The 17,673-nt window shown below is 36.9% G+C and overlaps 1 protein-coding gene across 1 annotated transcript in view; it reads left to right on the forward strand.

Moving 5' to 3' along the window:
• Positions 1–17,673, forward strand: part of TM9SF2 (transmembrane 9 superfamily member 2) — a 58,877-nt gene that overhangs the window by 12,051 nt on the left and 29,153 nt on the right. The window contains exons 2-5 of the mRNA XM_068526699.1: positions 3,952–4,019; positions 5,772–5,865; positions 11,015–11,142; positions 16,104–16,233. Coding sequence (XP_068382800.1) covers positions 3,952–4,019; positions 5,772–5,865; positions 11,015–11,142; positions 16,104–16,233 — 420 coding nt within the window. The remainder of the gene's footprint in view (positions 1–3,951; positions 4,020–5,771; positions 5,866–11,014; positions 11,143–16,103; positions 16,234–17,673) is intronic.

Here is a 17,673-nt window from a genome sequence, read left to right on the forward strand (position 1 = left end):
CTTTGCTGCGTGTGGGCTTTCTCTTGTTACGGCGAGCGGGGGCTACTCTTCCTTGCGGTGTGTGGGCTTCTCATTGCAGTGGCTTCCCTTGTTGCAGAGCACGGGCTCTAGGCTTGCAGGCTTCAGTAGTTGTGGCATGCAGGCTCAGTAGTTGTGGCTTGTGGGCTCCACAGTGCAGGCTCAGTAGTTGTGGCACACGGGCTTAGTTGCTCCGCGGCACGTGGGATCTTACCAGACCAGAGCTCGAACCCGTGTCCCCTGCATTGGCAGGTGTATTCTTAACCGCTGCGCCACCAAGGGAAGTCCTCCTGTGACCTTTTTTTTTTTTTTTTTTTTTAATTAATTAATTTATTTATTTTATTTTTGGCTGTGTTGGGTCCTCGTTTCTGTGCGAGGGCTTTCTGCAGTTGCGGCGAGCGACGGCCACTCTTCATCGCGGTGCGCGGGCCTCTCACTGTCGCGGCCTCTCCCGTTGCGGAGCACAGGCTCCAGACGCGCAGGCTCAGTAGTTGTGGCTCACGGGCCTAGTTGCTCCGCGGCATGCGGGATCCTCCCAGACCAGGGCTCGAACCCATGTCCCCTGCATTGGCAGGCAGATTCTCAACCACTGCGCCACCAGGGAAGCCCCCTCCTGTGACTTTTTAAATGTAAAATTAAATAAAAATTTAAATTCAGATCTTCAGCCACGCTGACCACGTTTCAAGTGACCAATGGCCCCGTGTGGCTAGTGGCTACTGTATTTGACAGAGCAGATAAAGAGTATTTTCATCATTGCTTAAAGTTCTATTGGACGTTGCTGCATAATAGTAAATACTTACCTAGTACTTTGTGGCAGGCACTGTTCTCGAATCTTCTAAAAACCAGTTGCAACAGGGATTATTATTACCTCCGTTCTACAAATGAGAAAACCAAGGCACAGGGAAGTGAAGTAACTTCCCCAAGATCACATAGCTAGTAAATGTCAGAGCCAGGATTTAAACCCAGGCAGCCTAGCTTCAGAGTCTGTGTTCTTAATCTCTTTGTACTGAGAGTAAGGAATATGCTTAATTGTGGCACAAGGGAGTTAGCTTATGTGATGAAAATGTGGATCTGTGGATTTTGAGACTCAAAACATAGAAAGTTGTGTAGAATATAATAGCTGCATTCCTCCCTAGAAAGAAATCTAAAGATGTGAACTGGATTAGCTTTTTAGAAACTTTCAGTCTTCATTAAGATACATTAAATAGAGCGCTTGGATTCTGGTGTCTCTTCATAGCAGTGTTGACCCCTTATAATTAGTGAAAATTATTTTGGCAGAGTAAGCTATCAACGGGGAATTTTGCCTTCACAACAGTTATATAAATTTGTGATAATTACTCAAGCATTCTGTAAGCTTAAATATCATGTCCCATTATCTTCTTAGCCAAAAAGACCAGTGATATAGTCTTGAATATTTTGTACAAGGAGACACAGTTAAACTATTTTTGTGTTTGAGACAGTGTTACCGTTGAGTTGTCATTTTATTTGAGTACGGTTTTAGGGGTTTTATGTTTGTTTTCAGTACCGTGTACAAAGGCTAATGTCTTCCATTGTATATCATGAATATTGGATGAGCATTTTAGTGGATGAGCAGTGTAGTTTAGGCATTCCCTATTCTGAATATCATTAAATTTATTTGGTTTTCTTTACTTAACAAATACATAGCACTTCATGTATTAGGCACTGTTTGACATACTTTATAAGTGTTAACTCATTTAATCCTCATACCTCTGTGAGGTAGTTACTGTTATCCCCATTTTGCAGATAAAGAAACTGAAGCGCCCATGAGGAAACAGAGATGTTAAATAATTTGACCAAGTATAAGTGGTAGAGCTGGGATTTGAACCCAGGCAAACTGGCCCCAGAGGTCTACTTTTGCCCACTGTGTTTGGCTGTCTTTCCAATGACAGTGTATTATTAGTTTTTGTACATTGAACATCTTGTCTCACTTTTGGGTTATTAACAGGTATAGCGGACTGCTGACAGCACTAGTAAATGAGATCAAAATGGCAAGTGTGGCTTTATGCCCTTCCAGGTAGCCTCAGATCAGAGTCCAGAGGCAGCCATAGTGATCTAACCCTATAAAATACAGGTAAACAGCTCCTATTTAATTGTTTTTGGTTAGTACCAAAAGTACTTCAGGGCACAGATTACTTACTGACATTTTCAACTAAAGAATTCTGTATTGAGTAGCAATGAGCCCCTATTGGGAGAGTGGGTACACGGGTACAAGTTCCTTTGGAACTTCAAATATACGTTGAAGAAATCCTGGGAGCTTCAGTAGGAAGGTGTGGCTTTGAGTTAGCCCATATTTCCTAGGAAGTTGGTACAGCTGTTCTCCCTCTCCCCTGTTGCTGAACTTGATTTGGTCTTTATGAATTTCTTCTCTGTTGCTACCTTTGTAGTTAAGCATTCTCAAATTGATCAAAGCAGTTCTCCAGAATTAAACCATGTCGTCATTGTCTGTCTCCTGTCTGCTTAAGAGCATGAGATTGTGTTTCTAGTACAATTGATCTAGAAATTTCTTACCTACCTGGCAACATTTCTTTTTTTTCTTTAACGGTCCCATGGTGTTTATTTTAATAGCTAATTTACTATCAACAGGCATACTACAATATGTTTCTAGTTTTTTAATGAACAAGTCTGCAGTGTACATTCTTATACATGATCTCTTGTGCACACATGATTTTATTCCTAGGAGGTAAGTTCTCATAAGTAGGATTGCTGGGTGCAAGAATATATGTATTTTGCTTTCCAAAAGGCTGTAACCACTTCACATTTCAAAGAGCCACAGGTGTTATAGCTTTTGAAAACTTTTAGCCAAAGTTTAGTGGTCTCATATTGAATTTAATTGCAGATGTGTCTCAAATTCATATCTCCAGATTTTTTTTCTGAATGCCATGACTGTTTATCCTTCTATACTTAGGTATCTCAAAGGCACTTCAAACAAAACATGTCTAAAGACAAACTCATGATCTCTCCCCTCAAACCTAATCCTCTTCCAGTGTCCCTTTTGTAACTTGTCAAAATGAGAAAATTAAAGCATCTCTCGTCTTTAAACTTAAGGCGTGTGTTATCTTTACTCTCACATAAAACCCATCAGTCCTATCAAATTTATTTTCAAAATATTTCTTGGATGCATCCATTTCTTTTTTTCTTCTTGTTGACAGCATTCCTTGAATGCTGTGAGAATGTTTTGTGTTTTTTTTTTTAATTTATTTATTTTATTTATTTATTTTTGGCTGCATTGGGTCTTCGTTGCTGCGCACGGGCTTTCTGTAGATGCAGCAAGCAGGGGCTACTGTTTGTTGCCGTGTGCGGGCTTCTCATTGCGGTGGCTTCTCTTGCTGTGGAGCATGGGCTCTAGGCGCCCAGGCTTCAGTAGTTGTGGCTTGCGGGCTCTAGAGCGCAGGCTCGGTAGTTGTGGCACACAGTCTTAGTTGCTCCGCGGCATGTGGGATCTTCCTGGACCAGGGCTCGAACCCGTGTCCCCTGCATTGGCAGGCGGATTCTTAACCACTGCGCCACCAGGGAAGCCCCGAGAATGTTTTTATAAAACGGTTTAAAAATAAAAATTATCTTTGTGCTGCAGAATGAAATACTGAATTTGAAAACCAGATCTTTAAAAACAATCTATATTGATGTAGTGAATGATACCTTCTTTAATTTAAATACTTATTTAATTTTTTAGAAATTTTTAGAACTTAAAGCATTTAGAAACTATTGGAGACATTTACAAGTGAAAATTATTTTATTGTAATTTAAATGCATATAAATCTACTCAGTGAATGGATTTATAAGTAATTTTTTAAAGTGAGTTGGATATCATAAAATTTCTCATTTCAAAAGTCAAATTCCTTTTTAATTCTAGGCATGACCTAAGTTTTGGTCTCTAGTTGTTTATATTCTAATTCTGTGTTTCTTCATTTTCAGGCTGAAATAGAACTATTTGTGAACAGGCTTGACTCAGTGGAATCTGTTCTCCCTTATGAATATACAGCGTAAGTTTTTCAGCTTGGTTTTTATATGAAATTTTATGACTCATCAGAATTTTGTACATTTAGAACTTTACTTTCTCCACAGTTATGGATAAATTCATATGCATTTTAAAAACGTACAGGGCCTGAAAACATTTTTAAAAGGGGTATTGTTTAGTTCTAAGGTAGGGTTAAAATGTGAAATGTGATCTGTTGATGTCACTTTGCAATGCAACAGAAGCACCAACTAAAACAGTGGATTTCCTCTTTTACCTGACTAGACAAATGGCCATTTTGTTTTAATTTTTTTGATTATAAAAAAACCCACATAGTTTTAAACAAAATCCACATGTCCCACATAATCAATCCCCAGAAATAACTGCTTTGTTGTCTGCTCCCTGCATTTTTTCTCTGCTTATTATAACGTACACAACCACATTTATACATTTTTGTTTTAAATGAAAGTAGGTTTATATATTTTATTTGCACCTTGTTTTTCTCACTGAATCTATGTGGACATCTTTTCTATGTTAATACACAGCTACCTCAGTCTTTTTAGTAGCTGTTTGTTATCCCTTTGTAGAGATTGTATAGAGTCTGTGTATGATTTCTTTCACTAATTCTCTATTTATGAGCATTTCATTATTTCCATTTTTTGATATTATAAAAAATGCTGCATAAATATCCTTTGTTCATTTGAGCACTATATGCCATATTGGGTATAAAATATGTTCCTAAATTTTAGTTGGCTTCTAAATTTCTCTGGTATCTAAGAGTTTTGAAAGAAAATATGTTTACTGTAGAAAACACACACAAAAAGTTTGACTATCCTACGAGAATCCATATGCCTAAACATGTGTAAGAAGAGAATACAAATTTCATGAATGAATGGACCATAATTTATGTAACTATTGGAGACTTTTTCTAGTTTTTGTTTTGTTAAATAAACAAATCTCTCTTCTTGAATCTTTGTGGCTATTCTTGGGAAAACTCAGTGAATCTCTTATATCCAGTAGATGGAGAATCCTCATTTGGGGACTTCCCAGCCCCAGTTTTTTATCACCCAAGATTCATCTTCCTCTTAGGGATCTAACTAGTCTGTAGCCATCACTGTGCTGGTCTCAACCATGGTGACCATGGTGAGCACAGAACTGCCCTTTAATATTCTATAGCAAGGCTGAGATTAGGCTGTAACGTTCAAACAAAACTTTATGAAAATTTGGTTAGTAATACAAGGAAGGAAATTATAGCACAGAGAGAAGCTTACAGCTGCCTGGTTATGGCCTCTCCACAGCTCCATGTTCTCGGAGGGTCTGTCTAGCCTGCTTTTCATGTTGGCCAGTATATTGGGCTGAGACAGAAACCCATGTAGTTAATACATCTTCTTGAAATGGCATTAAGTAAATATTTGAATTAGAAAGATAAAAGGAGGTGAGTTACACAAAATTCCCTCAAAGACTAGGGTGTAAATAATTTTATCGTTGAAATGAACAATAAATTATAATGTGTCCATTTTTAAAATTCTATAATTTACATCTTAATAAAAGTATTAGTGAAAAATCAAAGCATTCTAAGGCATAATTTTCAGATTCTTGTTTTGTTTTGTTTTGTTTTGGGGAGATGTGGTACATGGAACTTGCAGTAGGAATATATTTCTTATTCATCTACTAGAGCTGCTGGAGTGATCAGTACCTAATCTGTCCTCTAGGTTGGCTAGGCGTTTGATATCTCATTGCTTCCTTTTACGCTTAAAAACTTAAATATTCTTGCCCGCAGGTTTGATTTTTGCCAAGCATCAGAAGGAAAACGCCCATCTGAAAATCTAGGTCAGGTATTATTTGGGGAAAGAATTGAACCGTCACCATATAAGGTTTGTATTCAGTGTTATATAAAAGTTATTTAGTTGCATCTTTTTTCTTTTTTTTCCCCCCCCTTGTAGAAAAGCCTGTGATAACTTAGCTAAGAAGGAATTCATTTCTCTTTTGCATCCAGGAAAAATTTCTTAAAGTCACAGTTTAGAAGGATCCCTCCCCTTCTCACGATATGTCATAAATAAGTTTGTTCAAAGGAACATTTCCTACAGTCAGTATTATACCAATAAATGATAAGGTGGTGGCCTAAAAGTGCTCAGACTCCCTGCCTCACCTTACAGAGGGACCTGGAACCCAGCTTTCAGTTATGAAGAGTTGTCCCAGCAGCTTCATTTGGGGACAGATTCCCTAGAATTTCCCTATTAGCAGATACAGCGCTACTTCAGCTTTCCCGTTGGGTTTTGGGGAAGCTAACCTTTCCGTTTTGATCAGTGGAAGTATATTTGGTACATCTTTGATACATTTTTAGGACATCAGTTGAACCAAGCTAAGAACAATATAGGATATTCTCTTCAGTATATGTACTTCATCATCCAGAATTATTCTGCCTTTTAAATCTGTTATCTTTTAATTTAAGCCTGTTATCCTTCTGAATTTCACAGTCCCGTGTTCATTTTCCGTCTGCTCTCCTGCTGCACAAAGACTAATATATCTCTCTCTTTTAGAAAAATTAAACTAGTTTATAATAATAATGTATCACCGTATATAAAACTAAATGGTACAGACTATAAAAAGAAAAGTAAGTTTCTCTCCCCGCGCCACCCTGTTCCACATCACAGTTTCTTGTTAATCTTTCCTGAAATTTTCCATGTACTTACAAGCATATATAAATAGAATTAAATGTGTGTGTTTATGTTTTAAAATATTATCCTGCACTGTGCATTTTTCTTTAACTCTGTGGGCATCTGTCCATGTGGGCACACTCATTTCAGTGACTGTAACCTGACCCCAGCCTAACAGCTCCCTCTCTTGGTGTCACACCCGTCTCTTCTGTGACCCCATGATTGGCTGCCTTGCCTGCTTTCTCACTAAGCACCACCGTCTGTCTCCCTTGGCCCTTACTACGTTGAGCATCTGTCCAGCAAATCCCCAAAAAGCCTCGGTTAGTCCCATTAACCCTCTTACTACAGCACCGTATCTACACCGTGAAGCACTGGGGGAAGACATAATTGTACACCTTTAATTCACTACAGGTTCATAGTTTTCAGCCGTAAATATGTCCTCTTAAAATGTTTTAATTTGAGATTTTCTACTGTAAAGATGCCAGAGTTTGTTTTTTTTTTTTAATTTTTCAAAGACAGTAGATTTGAAGGCCTAATGAGATGAAGTCACTGGAAAAGAAGGAACTCAAAATATATGGACATGGGTGGTATTGAGTAGGGCAAGCATATTAATTGTATAATATTTCCCTGATGTGATATTTTGAAAGATTACTTGGGAAATTGTTGCATTCTTTTTATAGCAGAGGGTGATTTTCAGCATATTTATTAAATTGTATAACTACCTTAAAATACTCCTTTGGTCTCTCAGTCCCATCTTTCTGTTTACTTATGCCTTGATCTTAAGAAATGTTGGAAGGCGGGAAGAGCATCAGTAACACTTTCAGTGAACTTGAGGGACAACAGGAGTCTCTAACAGTAAACAGCAAAATATGCAAATCCATAGAGAAGTTTTGTCCCTTTGGTGTAGACTTTAAAGGCAAATTACTTCTTTAGTAGGCTTCTACTCAGGGTTCATTTATTTTTATGTAAAGATTATGCCTTGCTTATGCAAAAGACCCTTCTTTTAGGCCTAGTGCTTTTTTTTTTTTTTTTTTTTTTTTGGCTGCGTTGGGTCTTTGTTGCTGTGCGCAGGCTTCTCTAGTTGAGGTGAGCGGGACTGCTCTTCGTTGCGGTGCGTGGGCTTCTCTTGTTGTGGAGCATGGGCTCTAGGCATGCAGGCTTCAGTAGTTGTGGCTTGCGGACTCAGTAGTTGTGGCTCACGGGCTTAGTTGCTACGCGGCATGTGGGATCTTCCCGGACCGGGGCTCGAACCCGTGTCCCCTGCATTGGCAGGCGGATTCTTAACCACTGCGCCACCAGGGAAGCCCAGGCCTAGTGCTTTTCAGATTTAATTTTGTCCTAGGAGTTGAGGTAAAATAGAAGAACAGAAGGAGTGTTTTAAAATGGAGAAAGAATGTGCACCTAACATTTTCCCGGAGTTTTCTAGAATTTTTTAGGATCAAGATTTGTGCTAAAACAAGTTCTTTAAGCCCCAAGCTTAAAGAGACAGAGCAAGCATTTCTTAAGATCAAGGCATAGGTTAACAGAAACATGGGACCAAGATATCAGATTTTTTTCCCCAGGGCAACCATAAATGTATTGATGTATTTTTCAGCATTGATTTCAGTATTGATTCTTTGTCCTTTCTTTTCAAAGAATTTTGCCTTATTTTAGATCTGCAGTAAAAATAATGGTAGCAACCAGCAACAAAATAAAACCCCAAATCTGCTTTGCCATCTTTTATCGATGACTTTTGCTGAGGTCAGGAAAAAAACAGTGCAAGATATCGTGTGCATTATGTGAAGCTGGAGCCACCTATCATAGGATTGTAAAATCTCAAGTCTAACCACTCATATTCACTCATTCAGTCAGTTAACACAACTGCTGAATGTCTTTCACGTGCCTGGCACTGTGGTAGTTGTGGGGTATAGCAGTGAACCAAAAAAGTCTCTGTCCTCGTGGACTTGTATTCTGATGAGGAGAAGGAAACAAAACGAATTACTGAAACACATGCTGTGTCAATTGCTGATGAAAGAACTATTGAAGATAAATCAGGGAAGGTGGATGGAGAATTTTCAATTTTAAATAGGCCAGAGAAAGTCTCACCTGAGAGGTGAGCAAAAGACTTGAAGCAAGTAAGGGAGTGAGCCATGTGAATACGTGGGGAGAGGGGAGGATGTGGTGAAGGAAGCAGCAAAAGCAAAGGTCCTGAGATGTCGCTCGCCCGATGTATTCAAGGTACAGAGAAAAACTGGTGCGACTCAAGCAGGTGAGCAAGACAGAGAATAGTGGGAAATGAGGGCAAAGGAGTAATAGGACCACATCATGTAGCCCACTCGTAGGCCATTGTAAAGACTTTGACCTGTACATCTGGGCAAGATGGTTAGCATTGAAGGGTTTTGGGTAGGGTTAGATTTTAACAGGATCACCAGGACTGTTGCAGTGAGAATGGACCGTGGGAGAGGGAGAAGCCAGGAGGCAAGTTAGGAGTCTCTCACAATCAGTCATGAAAATATGCATGACTTGATGGTGACTCAGATCATTGGGGTAAGGGTGGGAGTTGTGAAGTGGTCAGCATCTCAGAAACTGGCTGTGTTTTGAAGTTGGGGCCGACAGTTTGCCGAGAGGTGGGATGTGGGGTGTGGAGTTTCTGTTTTCTAAGATGGGAAAGTCTGGGGGAAGAGCAGGTTTGGAGGGAATGGGGAAGAGTTTGTTTTGACATGACGTGAGATGTTTGGTAGGCATACAAGTAGGGATGTTGAGTTAACAGTTGAAGATACGTGTCTGCAGTTTGGAGGAGGGGTTCAGCCTAGATACATGTATTTGAGAATCATTAGTGTATAGTTGGTATTTGAAGCCAGGAATTGATGAACTCCCCAAGGGAGTGGGTAAAAATAGTGAAGAGAAGAATTCCAAGGACCGGGCCTTGGGGCAGTTGGTATTAATGGGTGAGGAAGACGGAGGAGGAGTCAGCAAAGAAGACTTCGTCATAGGGCTGTTGGGAGGGTTACATGAGGTAAGAAGCGTTTATTATGATGGTTAAGTGTCATCTTTAGGGTTGCTGTTTTCCTTCACAATTGAACACACCGTTGACTTGCCTGAGCCCAGTGAGCGTCAGACTGCGGTGTAAGATTTGCTACTTTTGTGGTAACTAATAATGTCTCTCTCTACTTTAAGTTTGACACTTATCCCTCTGATTCCTTCGTATGTACACGTTTGTTTTTTTCATTTCCCAGTCTTTTAGATGGAACCTATAAGGTTCATATAAGATTTAAACCGTTAAAATATTTACGTAAATATTGCTGTATTCACAGAATAGCAATGCCTTGAGAGCGAAACTGTTGGCTGACAGGTGGCAGCAGTGAACTACACTTGAGACATTGGTTTGTCAGAGGATGCACAGTAACTGGTTTAGGGACTTTAATAAATAATGTATAAAAGGATGGACTACGTTGAAGTGAAACACACGCAAGTTGGGGTTTTTTTTTTACTCCCTGTAATAAAGTTTGAATTTATTAAAAGGTGTATTGGACTATATATAGTTACATTATGGAGTATATATATAATTAGTTTAATAAATTATAGCCTTAAGAAAACTAGGAAATAAATTTTTAAAATTAAGACATAAATAGGCCCTGGTAAAGTAAACCTACATTATATAACATGTTGTGAATAATATAATGTGTGTGTGTTCATGCTCATGAAATAAGTCCTAGACTCCAGAATTGGAGGACTCCTTAGTTTTTAAACTTCGGTTTAAAAAATGATCAATTTTTGTTTCAGCTTTGTTATTACATAACATCCTAAAAATTGACAATCTTTTCAAATGTGAGTAAAAAGAATCACATTTGTTCTGATTCTAGACATCCAGATTTGACGACTTCTTGTGTCATCACAGTCTGTGTTGTTCACTGCTGAACCTCCATCACCTGGTGCATAGGAGACACTTAACAAACACCCACTGAATGACTACATAGACATAAAACCTTACCTGTTTATTAATAGAAAGTCTTCAAATCCATAATTTCCAAAACATTATCAGGGGACATTATTATGGAGATACTGATGTTGTTTTGTTCTATGTGTGGGTTTTTTCCCCTCCTAGGGCTCACTTATATTTAGGAGATGGGTTGGTTGAAATTATCAAAAGTAAAAATAAAAACTGTTACTTACTAAAAGAAAAATTGATGACTTAGGTTTTTAGAGAAACAGAATAAGATTGAAATTTAAATCTGATTGATCTGTGGGGAATTTCTATATGTTTATTCATCAATATTAATGCACTTAAGTAATTTAAGGAGACCAGTGCTTTTACTCTATTTATGTTACAGGCATGAAGGACCTGGATATTTTTTCTTAATTTGCTTTCCACTTTATTTTAATACAGTTTACATTTAATAAGGAGGAGACCTGTAAGCTTGTTTGTACAAAAACGTACCATACAGAGAAAGCTGAAGACAAACAAAAGTTAGAATTCTTGAAAAAAAGCATGTTACTGAATTATCAACATCACTGGTAAGACGTGGAGATTTGGGATTTTGGGCTTTTTCCTTTTCAAGAAGAAACCTCTGTTTCATTGAATGTGTAAATACTTCATTGACTCTATAAAAATAGCAAATTAATTTATTTCCTTTTTTTGTTATTAGTAATACGAAGTAGTGACTTTTATTTGCCAGAGGATTACTAAGGTTGACAGCTTAAAGTATCATCATTTTCTGCACTCAGATTATTGTAATATCTGGTACTTGTTTAGGTACACAGACCTGTTTCCTAGAGCACTTCTTTTATTCATACGTAGTTAAAAGGAGCATATTTATGCTTTGGGAAAGGACCTGGATCAGTCTTCTAGAAGAATACTGTTATTTTATATTTGCAGGCCGTGAAAAAGACCATAGGAAAACAAAATTTAACTTTCATTTGATATTTGAGAAATAGCATCTTCTTCCAACAAAAATACTTGTAATATGTGTAATCTGTTTTTTATTTTATAAACATGATGTAACATTAACAATGTTTTTACCAGTTTGCATCATAATCAAAAAGCATTTAAAACTTTTTTTTTGCTTCCCCAGTAGTATTTACTTACTATACAATATTAAAACAGTATTAAAAAAGGGTCTCGAAAACCCAACTTTTCAAATATAACCGATTGTTATTCTTCCAGATAGTTTTGCCAGCAAATGCCTGTGTTCTATGGTGGTCATGGTTTACATATGTTTTGCCTCTTCCAAAAAGTGTAAGGTGCTGGAGGTGGTGAACAGGAAGACTATCTTCATAGACTTCCTCTTGAATGTTTGTCCTGTCACTATCTCAGATTGACCCGTTTTCCCTCACTTAGGGAGGTGAGAACCATTGATTTCAGTTTGGACATGACCAGATCCTGTGGCTCAGTAGGATTGTTGGAACCTCTCATTCCCTCTTGCCTCCTTGGTTTCTCCCCATCCTCCCCTCTGTACACGTAGAACAAAAAAGTCCTAGAGAGGGGCAACCCTGGGTCACATGCCCATTCATGAACGAGTCTGTGATTAGGGTGATTCACTCTGATTGTCTAGACCTGGGTAAAATACAACTGAACTACACAGAAATGAGTCTCCCATAGCAGGGCTCTGTTAGAAGGAAGGAAACGTGCCCGTTACACTTGCATCAGCTTCTTTCTCATCTGACCCTCAGTGCTAACAGGAACTTGAAAGTCTCCTCCATCTCTTCATTTCTTTGGTTTCTGCTAAGCCAAGAGCTTTTTTCCTGTAAGCTACTGTGAGAATACTACTTAATTGCTGAGTTAATGTAACTCGGGATACATTTCTCATTCATCAGTAATTGAAAAGTTTCCCTTGGTGTTTTTCTCTTTGCTTAAAATTGTTCTTTCCGGCCTTCAAAATCATATTTAAGGCTCAGTCCTTATGAGCCTTAAGGCTCATTTTCACCCCTTCTACCTCCATTTACTCTGGCAGCTGGCCATTTGTTGACTGAATTGAAAGAATGACTCTTTAGGCCACTATGGGTGATTTTTAGCTTTCTCTTCTACCCTCTGTTCTTAGAATCCTGTTTAGAGTCTTCCTCTTAAAGATCATAGAAGCACCTCTTCTTCAGTAGATTCCTGACAATAAAGTACTTAGAAATATTTTTAACTTATTTATGATGCAATTAACATAGGTACTATTTTGATCCCAAGATGCTTAATATCAAGAAGAATAATTTAAAATAGTTGCAGACTTAAACAATTCTGCCTAAAAAAATAAACTGGAACAATGCTGGTGGATAGTGATTTTTGTAGTTGAATCAGAAGAGTTTATGATTTCAGGTCTGAATCCATTAACAAAAAATCTAAGCCATATCACAGATATACAGTCTGGTAATTCTAGGCAATGGGCTTTAGTCCTTAAATCAGTTCATTACACATTTAGAAAATATTTGATTCATATTGATGAATTTATATGAACCATTAGTTGAGTATATTTCTGTCCTTGGCTGGCTTCAGACATTTTTACTATGTAATTTGCTTTTAAGCATAGATAGCAGAATTGACAGAGATAAAATAGCAGGAACCCTTAGAAATATGAAAGATTATAAAAAGTGTTTTCTACTACCCTCAAACTTCTTTAATCCTGCTCCCCAGAGGTAGCACTATTATTTCTCCTGTATGTTTCCAGATTTCTATGCACATGTAGGTATATAAGAGTATGTACCTTTTAAAATAACAACGGAATTATTGTACACATTATTCTGCAAATTGATCACTTTGTCTAAGAAAATATGGGCATTTTTCCATGTAAAGCACATCTATAGATCTATATCTACCTCATTCTTTTTGTAATGTATAGCATTCCATCACATGAATGAACTGTCGTTCTTCCCCCATAACACTTTAACCACACTACCTTCTGAACGATTAAAATGACTGTTAGTTAGTGCACCAACTCATTGTTCTCATTATAGAGAACAGTCAGTTAATTAACAATAGTTAATTTTCATATCTAAATTGATGAATACTTTTAATTCTTATTTGGGACTTTAGAATGTAATTTGAGGATCTTCTTGGCTTACTCTGTCAATAACGTTAAGCTACTTCTTGATTCTTGAGACTGACTGATTTTTTTTTTTTTTAATAAATTTATTTACTTATTTATTTTTGGCTGCTTTGGGTCTTCATTGCTGCACGCAGGCTTTCTCTAGTCGCGGCAAGCGGGAGCTACCCTTCGCTGCGGTGCACAGGCTTCCCATTGCAGTGGCTTCTCCCTTGTTGCTGAGCATGGGCTCTAGGTACACGGGCTTCAGTAGTTGTGGCTCGTGGGCTTAGTTGCTCCGCGGCATGTGGGGTCTTCCCGGACCAGGGCTTGAACCTGTGTCCCCTGCATTGACAGGCAGATCCTTAACCATTGCACTACCAGGGAAGTCCCCTGACTATAATGTTTTGATACCAGCAGCAGACACTTGAATTCCCTGTACTCTGCAAGGTTTGTGATTATACTTTTTGCCTAAGTTTCCAAGTCTTTGTGACATTTTATTTATAAAAGTGTAATTTATTTAACTAGTTATCAAAGTACTTAAATTTTTTTAGTACCATAAAACCACCAGACTCTGGCTTATTGAACAGAGAGGGGTCTTTGAAGATATTTTAGTCCAGTGAGTACTACCAATCTTGGATCCCAGTAGGCTGGCAACGGGGAATGATGTGCTATTTTCAAAAATTCAAAACCCTAATTAGATAGTGTAAATTAACTTATGTTAAAACTATGTGAAGAAAAAAAAAAAAAAAAACTATGTGGAATAACCTAAATGCCAAGTTTCTTTGCTTTTGGCTGCACTTTTTTTTTTTTTTGAGTGTATTGTGGCCACATGGTTTATTCCATTCTGATCAGAAACTCTAGAAATTAATTTATTGGGAAAATTGAGTTATTAATAAATGAAGCTTGACTGCTAGAAGTGTTTCAGATGGAGCCCATGAGGGTAGAGGGAAATAATGGAATGCAGTCCTTAATGGTAAAAAATTGGGGCCAGTCATTCGACCTTTAACCTCTTGAGTCCTCTTCTTATACTCTTTTTCACGGTATCAGATTGAAAGTAGAATTTTTAAATATTTTTGGTGTTATGAATTTCCATAGCTACTACTTCCCAATTTAGCAAGGCAGTAATTGAAAATTATATTCTTTAAGTTTTCTTACATTTACTTCCAAGGGTTTGTTGGGTTTTTTTTGTTTCCAGCCAGGCAAAGGTTATGTCAAGGCATTATATAAATGATAAATTTAGGACATTCACCTTTAAAAGAAAACCTAAATTGCCCCTTAATTCTCATTTTGTAACTAGCACTATAATTTTATGTAGTACTCTCTCTGATATGATAGTGTAAAGATATTAAAATTAACATATTGCAAGTGTATATTCATTGATTGAACTTCATTGTCTATCTAAAAAATTAAAGCAATTAACTGATTCTTGAGGCCTCCAGAAAATCTGAATTATTTATATTATATAACATGGTTTTCATGCTTCTGATATTTTAGTCTTTTCATGGGAACTACTAGCCTGCTGGCTATAATAATAAGCAACTTAACAGTGTAGGTGATTCTAAAATTTAGTACATTGGGTACTATTAAATAGCATTTAAGTGTGACGAGACATGTTTTATTAGGTCATTAACGTACACCCTGGGTGAATATAGAATCATAATTTTACTTCCTAAGGCATACATTAATTCACAAATAAAACATGCCCTGGAGTGTTGTCTCATGACTGTAATACAGCTAGTATATTTTTAGTAATTTTTAAAATTTGTATCCTGTGATGTGTTTTGGGCATAGGGGACCCCATGCTCGCACTTTAATGTAATTATACAGGACTACAAAATTTTATTCTTTACTTTTATCCTTTTTTTAAAAAAAGTTTCTTTTCACTATAGAACTTGAAAGGTTTATTTCTCTAACTTTATAGCAACATTTCTTTTAGACATAAGTTGGATTTACACAGTTTTAATAGATGATACTATTATTTTCACTTTTTCGCGTGGCCCTTAAGTTGAATATTTCCCCATATCTTGCAGTTATATTCTTCTCCTTTTTATTGAATTACCTGAGTAATAAAAGACGTTTGTTTCTATACTATTCCGTAAACTGTTCCCAGGGAACTAAATATATTGCTTTGCACCTATTCAGAGCTTTTGAGTGTTCGCTGAAGGTAAATTATACTTAGGTGTCTAGATAATGGTATTGTTATATTAGCGATTGCAGTAAATTAATTTATTTAATTTACTCCCTTTCAAAGAAGGTATAGAGATTTTTTTTCCCACTACAGTGTGTCAGATATTGGCACAATACTATTACTTACGAAGTACCACATTTTATCAAAATTCTTTGATTGTAGTTTTGACACCTTAAGGCATTTTTAGACATTTAAATTTTACAAAGTGTTGACACAGATTTGGGAAGTAATTCTTAGTCATGTTTGGTGGTTTCTAACTTGACTTTTATTTCTGTGCATAGGATTGTGGATAATATGCCGGTAACATGGTGTTATGATGTTGAAGATGGTCAGAGGTTCTGTAATCCTGGATTTCCTATTGGCTGTTACATTACAGATAAAGGCCATGCAAAAGATGCCTGTGTTATTAACGTAAGTTTGTGATAAACTAACTCTATACTATTTTTTAAAATATGGCTTTTTGGTAAAAGGCGTCAATCTTTATCTGGACAAAAATTGTTATATTCATCGAATGAGTGCAGTTCAGATGTTCTGAAGGACAACTACTCGGTCCTTTTTTTATTTTTTTGGCTGTGATGTGCAGGTTGCAGAATCTTAGCTCCCCAACCAGGGATTGAACCCGGGCTGCTGCAGTGAAAGCGCTGAGTCCTAACCACCGGACCACCAGGGAATTCCCATACCTAGTCTTTAAATTTAAGCCAGATTAACAATTCATAACTCTAGAACTAAAATAATTCAGATTCAGTTCAACATTTACTGGCAGTGTCTCTTATATGCTAAACACTGTGCTATGGGCTAGGACTTTGTATGTTCTGACTCTGTTAAAAGTTAAATTCATAGGTCTTACATATTAAAAAAAAATTCATGGTTGACTGCCAAAAAGACCTCATAAGAAGTCCATGAAATTTGTATTGCGAATTTAAGTCCATAGAATATTGTATTGTAAAAGTTCGGTATTATACCTTTTTTAAAAGGTATTAATCTTTGAGGCCATTCTTTTACAATTTAAAAAATAAAATAATAAAGTGAAGACATTAATTTAGAAAGTAATCAAAATTATTGGGGATATATATTAAATTTTGTATAATGAAGTCAACCTGATTTAATCTCTTAATGAATATGACCTGGTCGTAGAAGTTAGCATGAGCTCGATCATGAAACTGGTTATTTGGTTAATGCTTTTGTGAGAGTTGACCAAGGACTCTTGAATAATTTAGGTTATTGGTTTATTCTGAAGTTTTAAACTTCCATGGAGGAAAAGTGTTAAAATGTGCAACATTTAGCATGGTCATAACATATAATATTTTAAATTTTATTTTTTTTATTTTCTAAGGGAAAAGCTAGACAATAAGAGATGTCTTGTCAGGTACTTTTAAAGTTTTATGTAAAAATTAAAACATTAAAGAAGTGTAATTTGTACCTCTGCCAGTTAATTTTGGCTTATAAAGAGTTTAAGCTTATGGAGGCATAACTCTCCCAGACTTCAGACAATACTGCAAAGGTACAGAAATCCAAACAGCATGGTATTGGCAGAAAAACAGACATATGAATCAATGGAACAGAATAGAGAGCCTAGAAATAAACCCACACACCTGTGGTCAATTAATATTCAACCAAAGAGGCAGGAATATGCAATGGAGAAAAGACAATCTCTTCAGCAAGTGGTGCTGGGAAAGCTGGACAGCCACATGTAAATCAATGAAGTTAGAACTCTCCCTCACCATACACAAAAATAAACTCAAAGTGGCTTAAAGACTTTATAAATATAAGACATGACACCATAAAACTCCTAGACGAGAACATAGGCAAAACATTTTCTGACATGTTTTCTCATGTAGTAATGTTTTCTTA

Source organism: Eschrichtius robustus, chromosome 18 (assembly GCF_028021215.1).
Source record: "Eschrichtius robustus isolate mEscRob2 chromosome 18, mEscRob2.pri, whole genome shotgun sequence".
Taxonomy (NCBI): Eukaryota; Metazoa; Chordata; class Mammalia; order Artiodactyla; family Eschrichtiidae; genus Eschrichtius; species Eschrichtius robustus.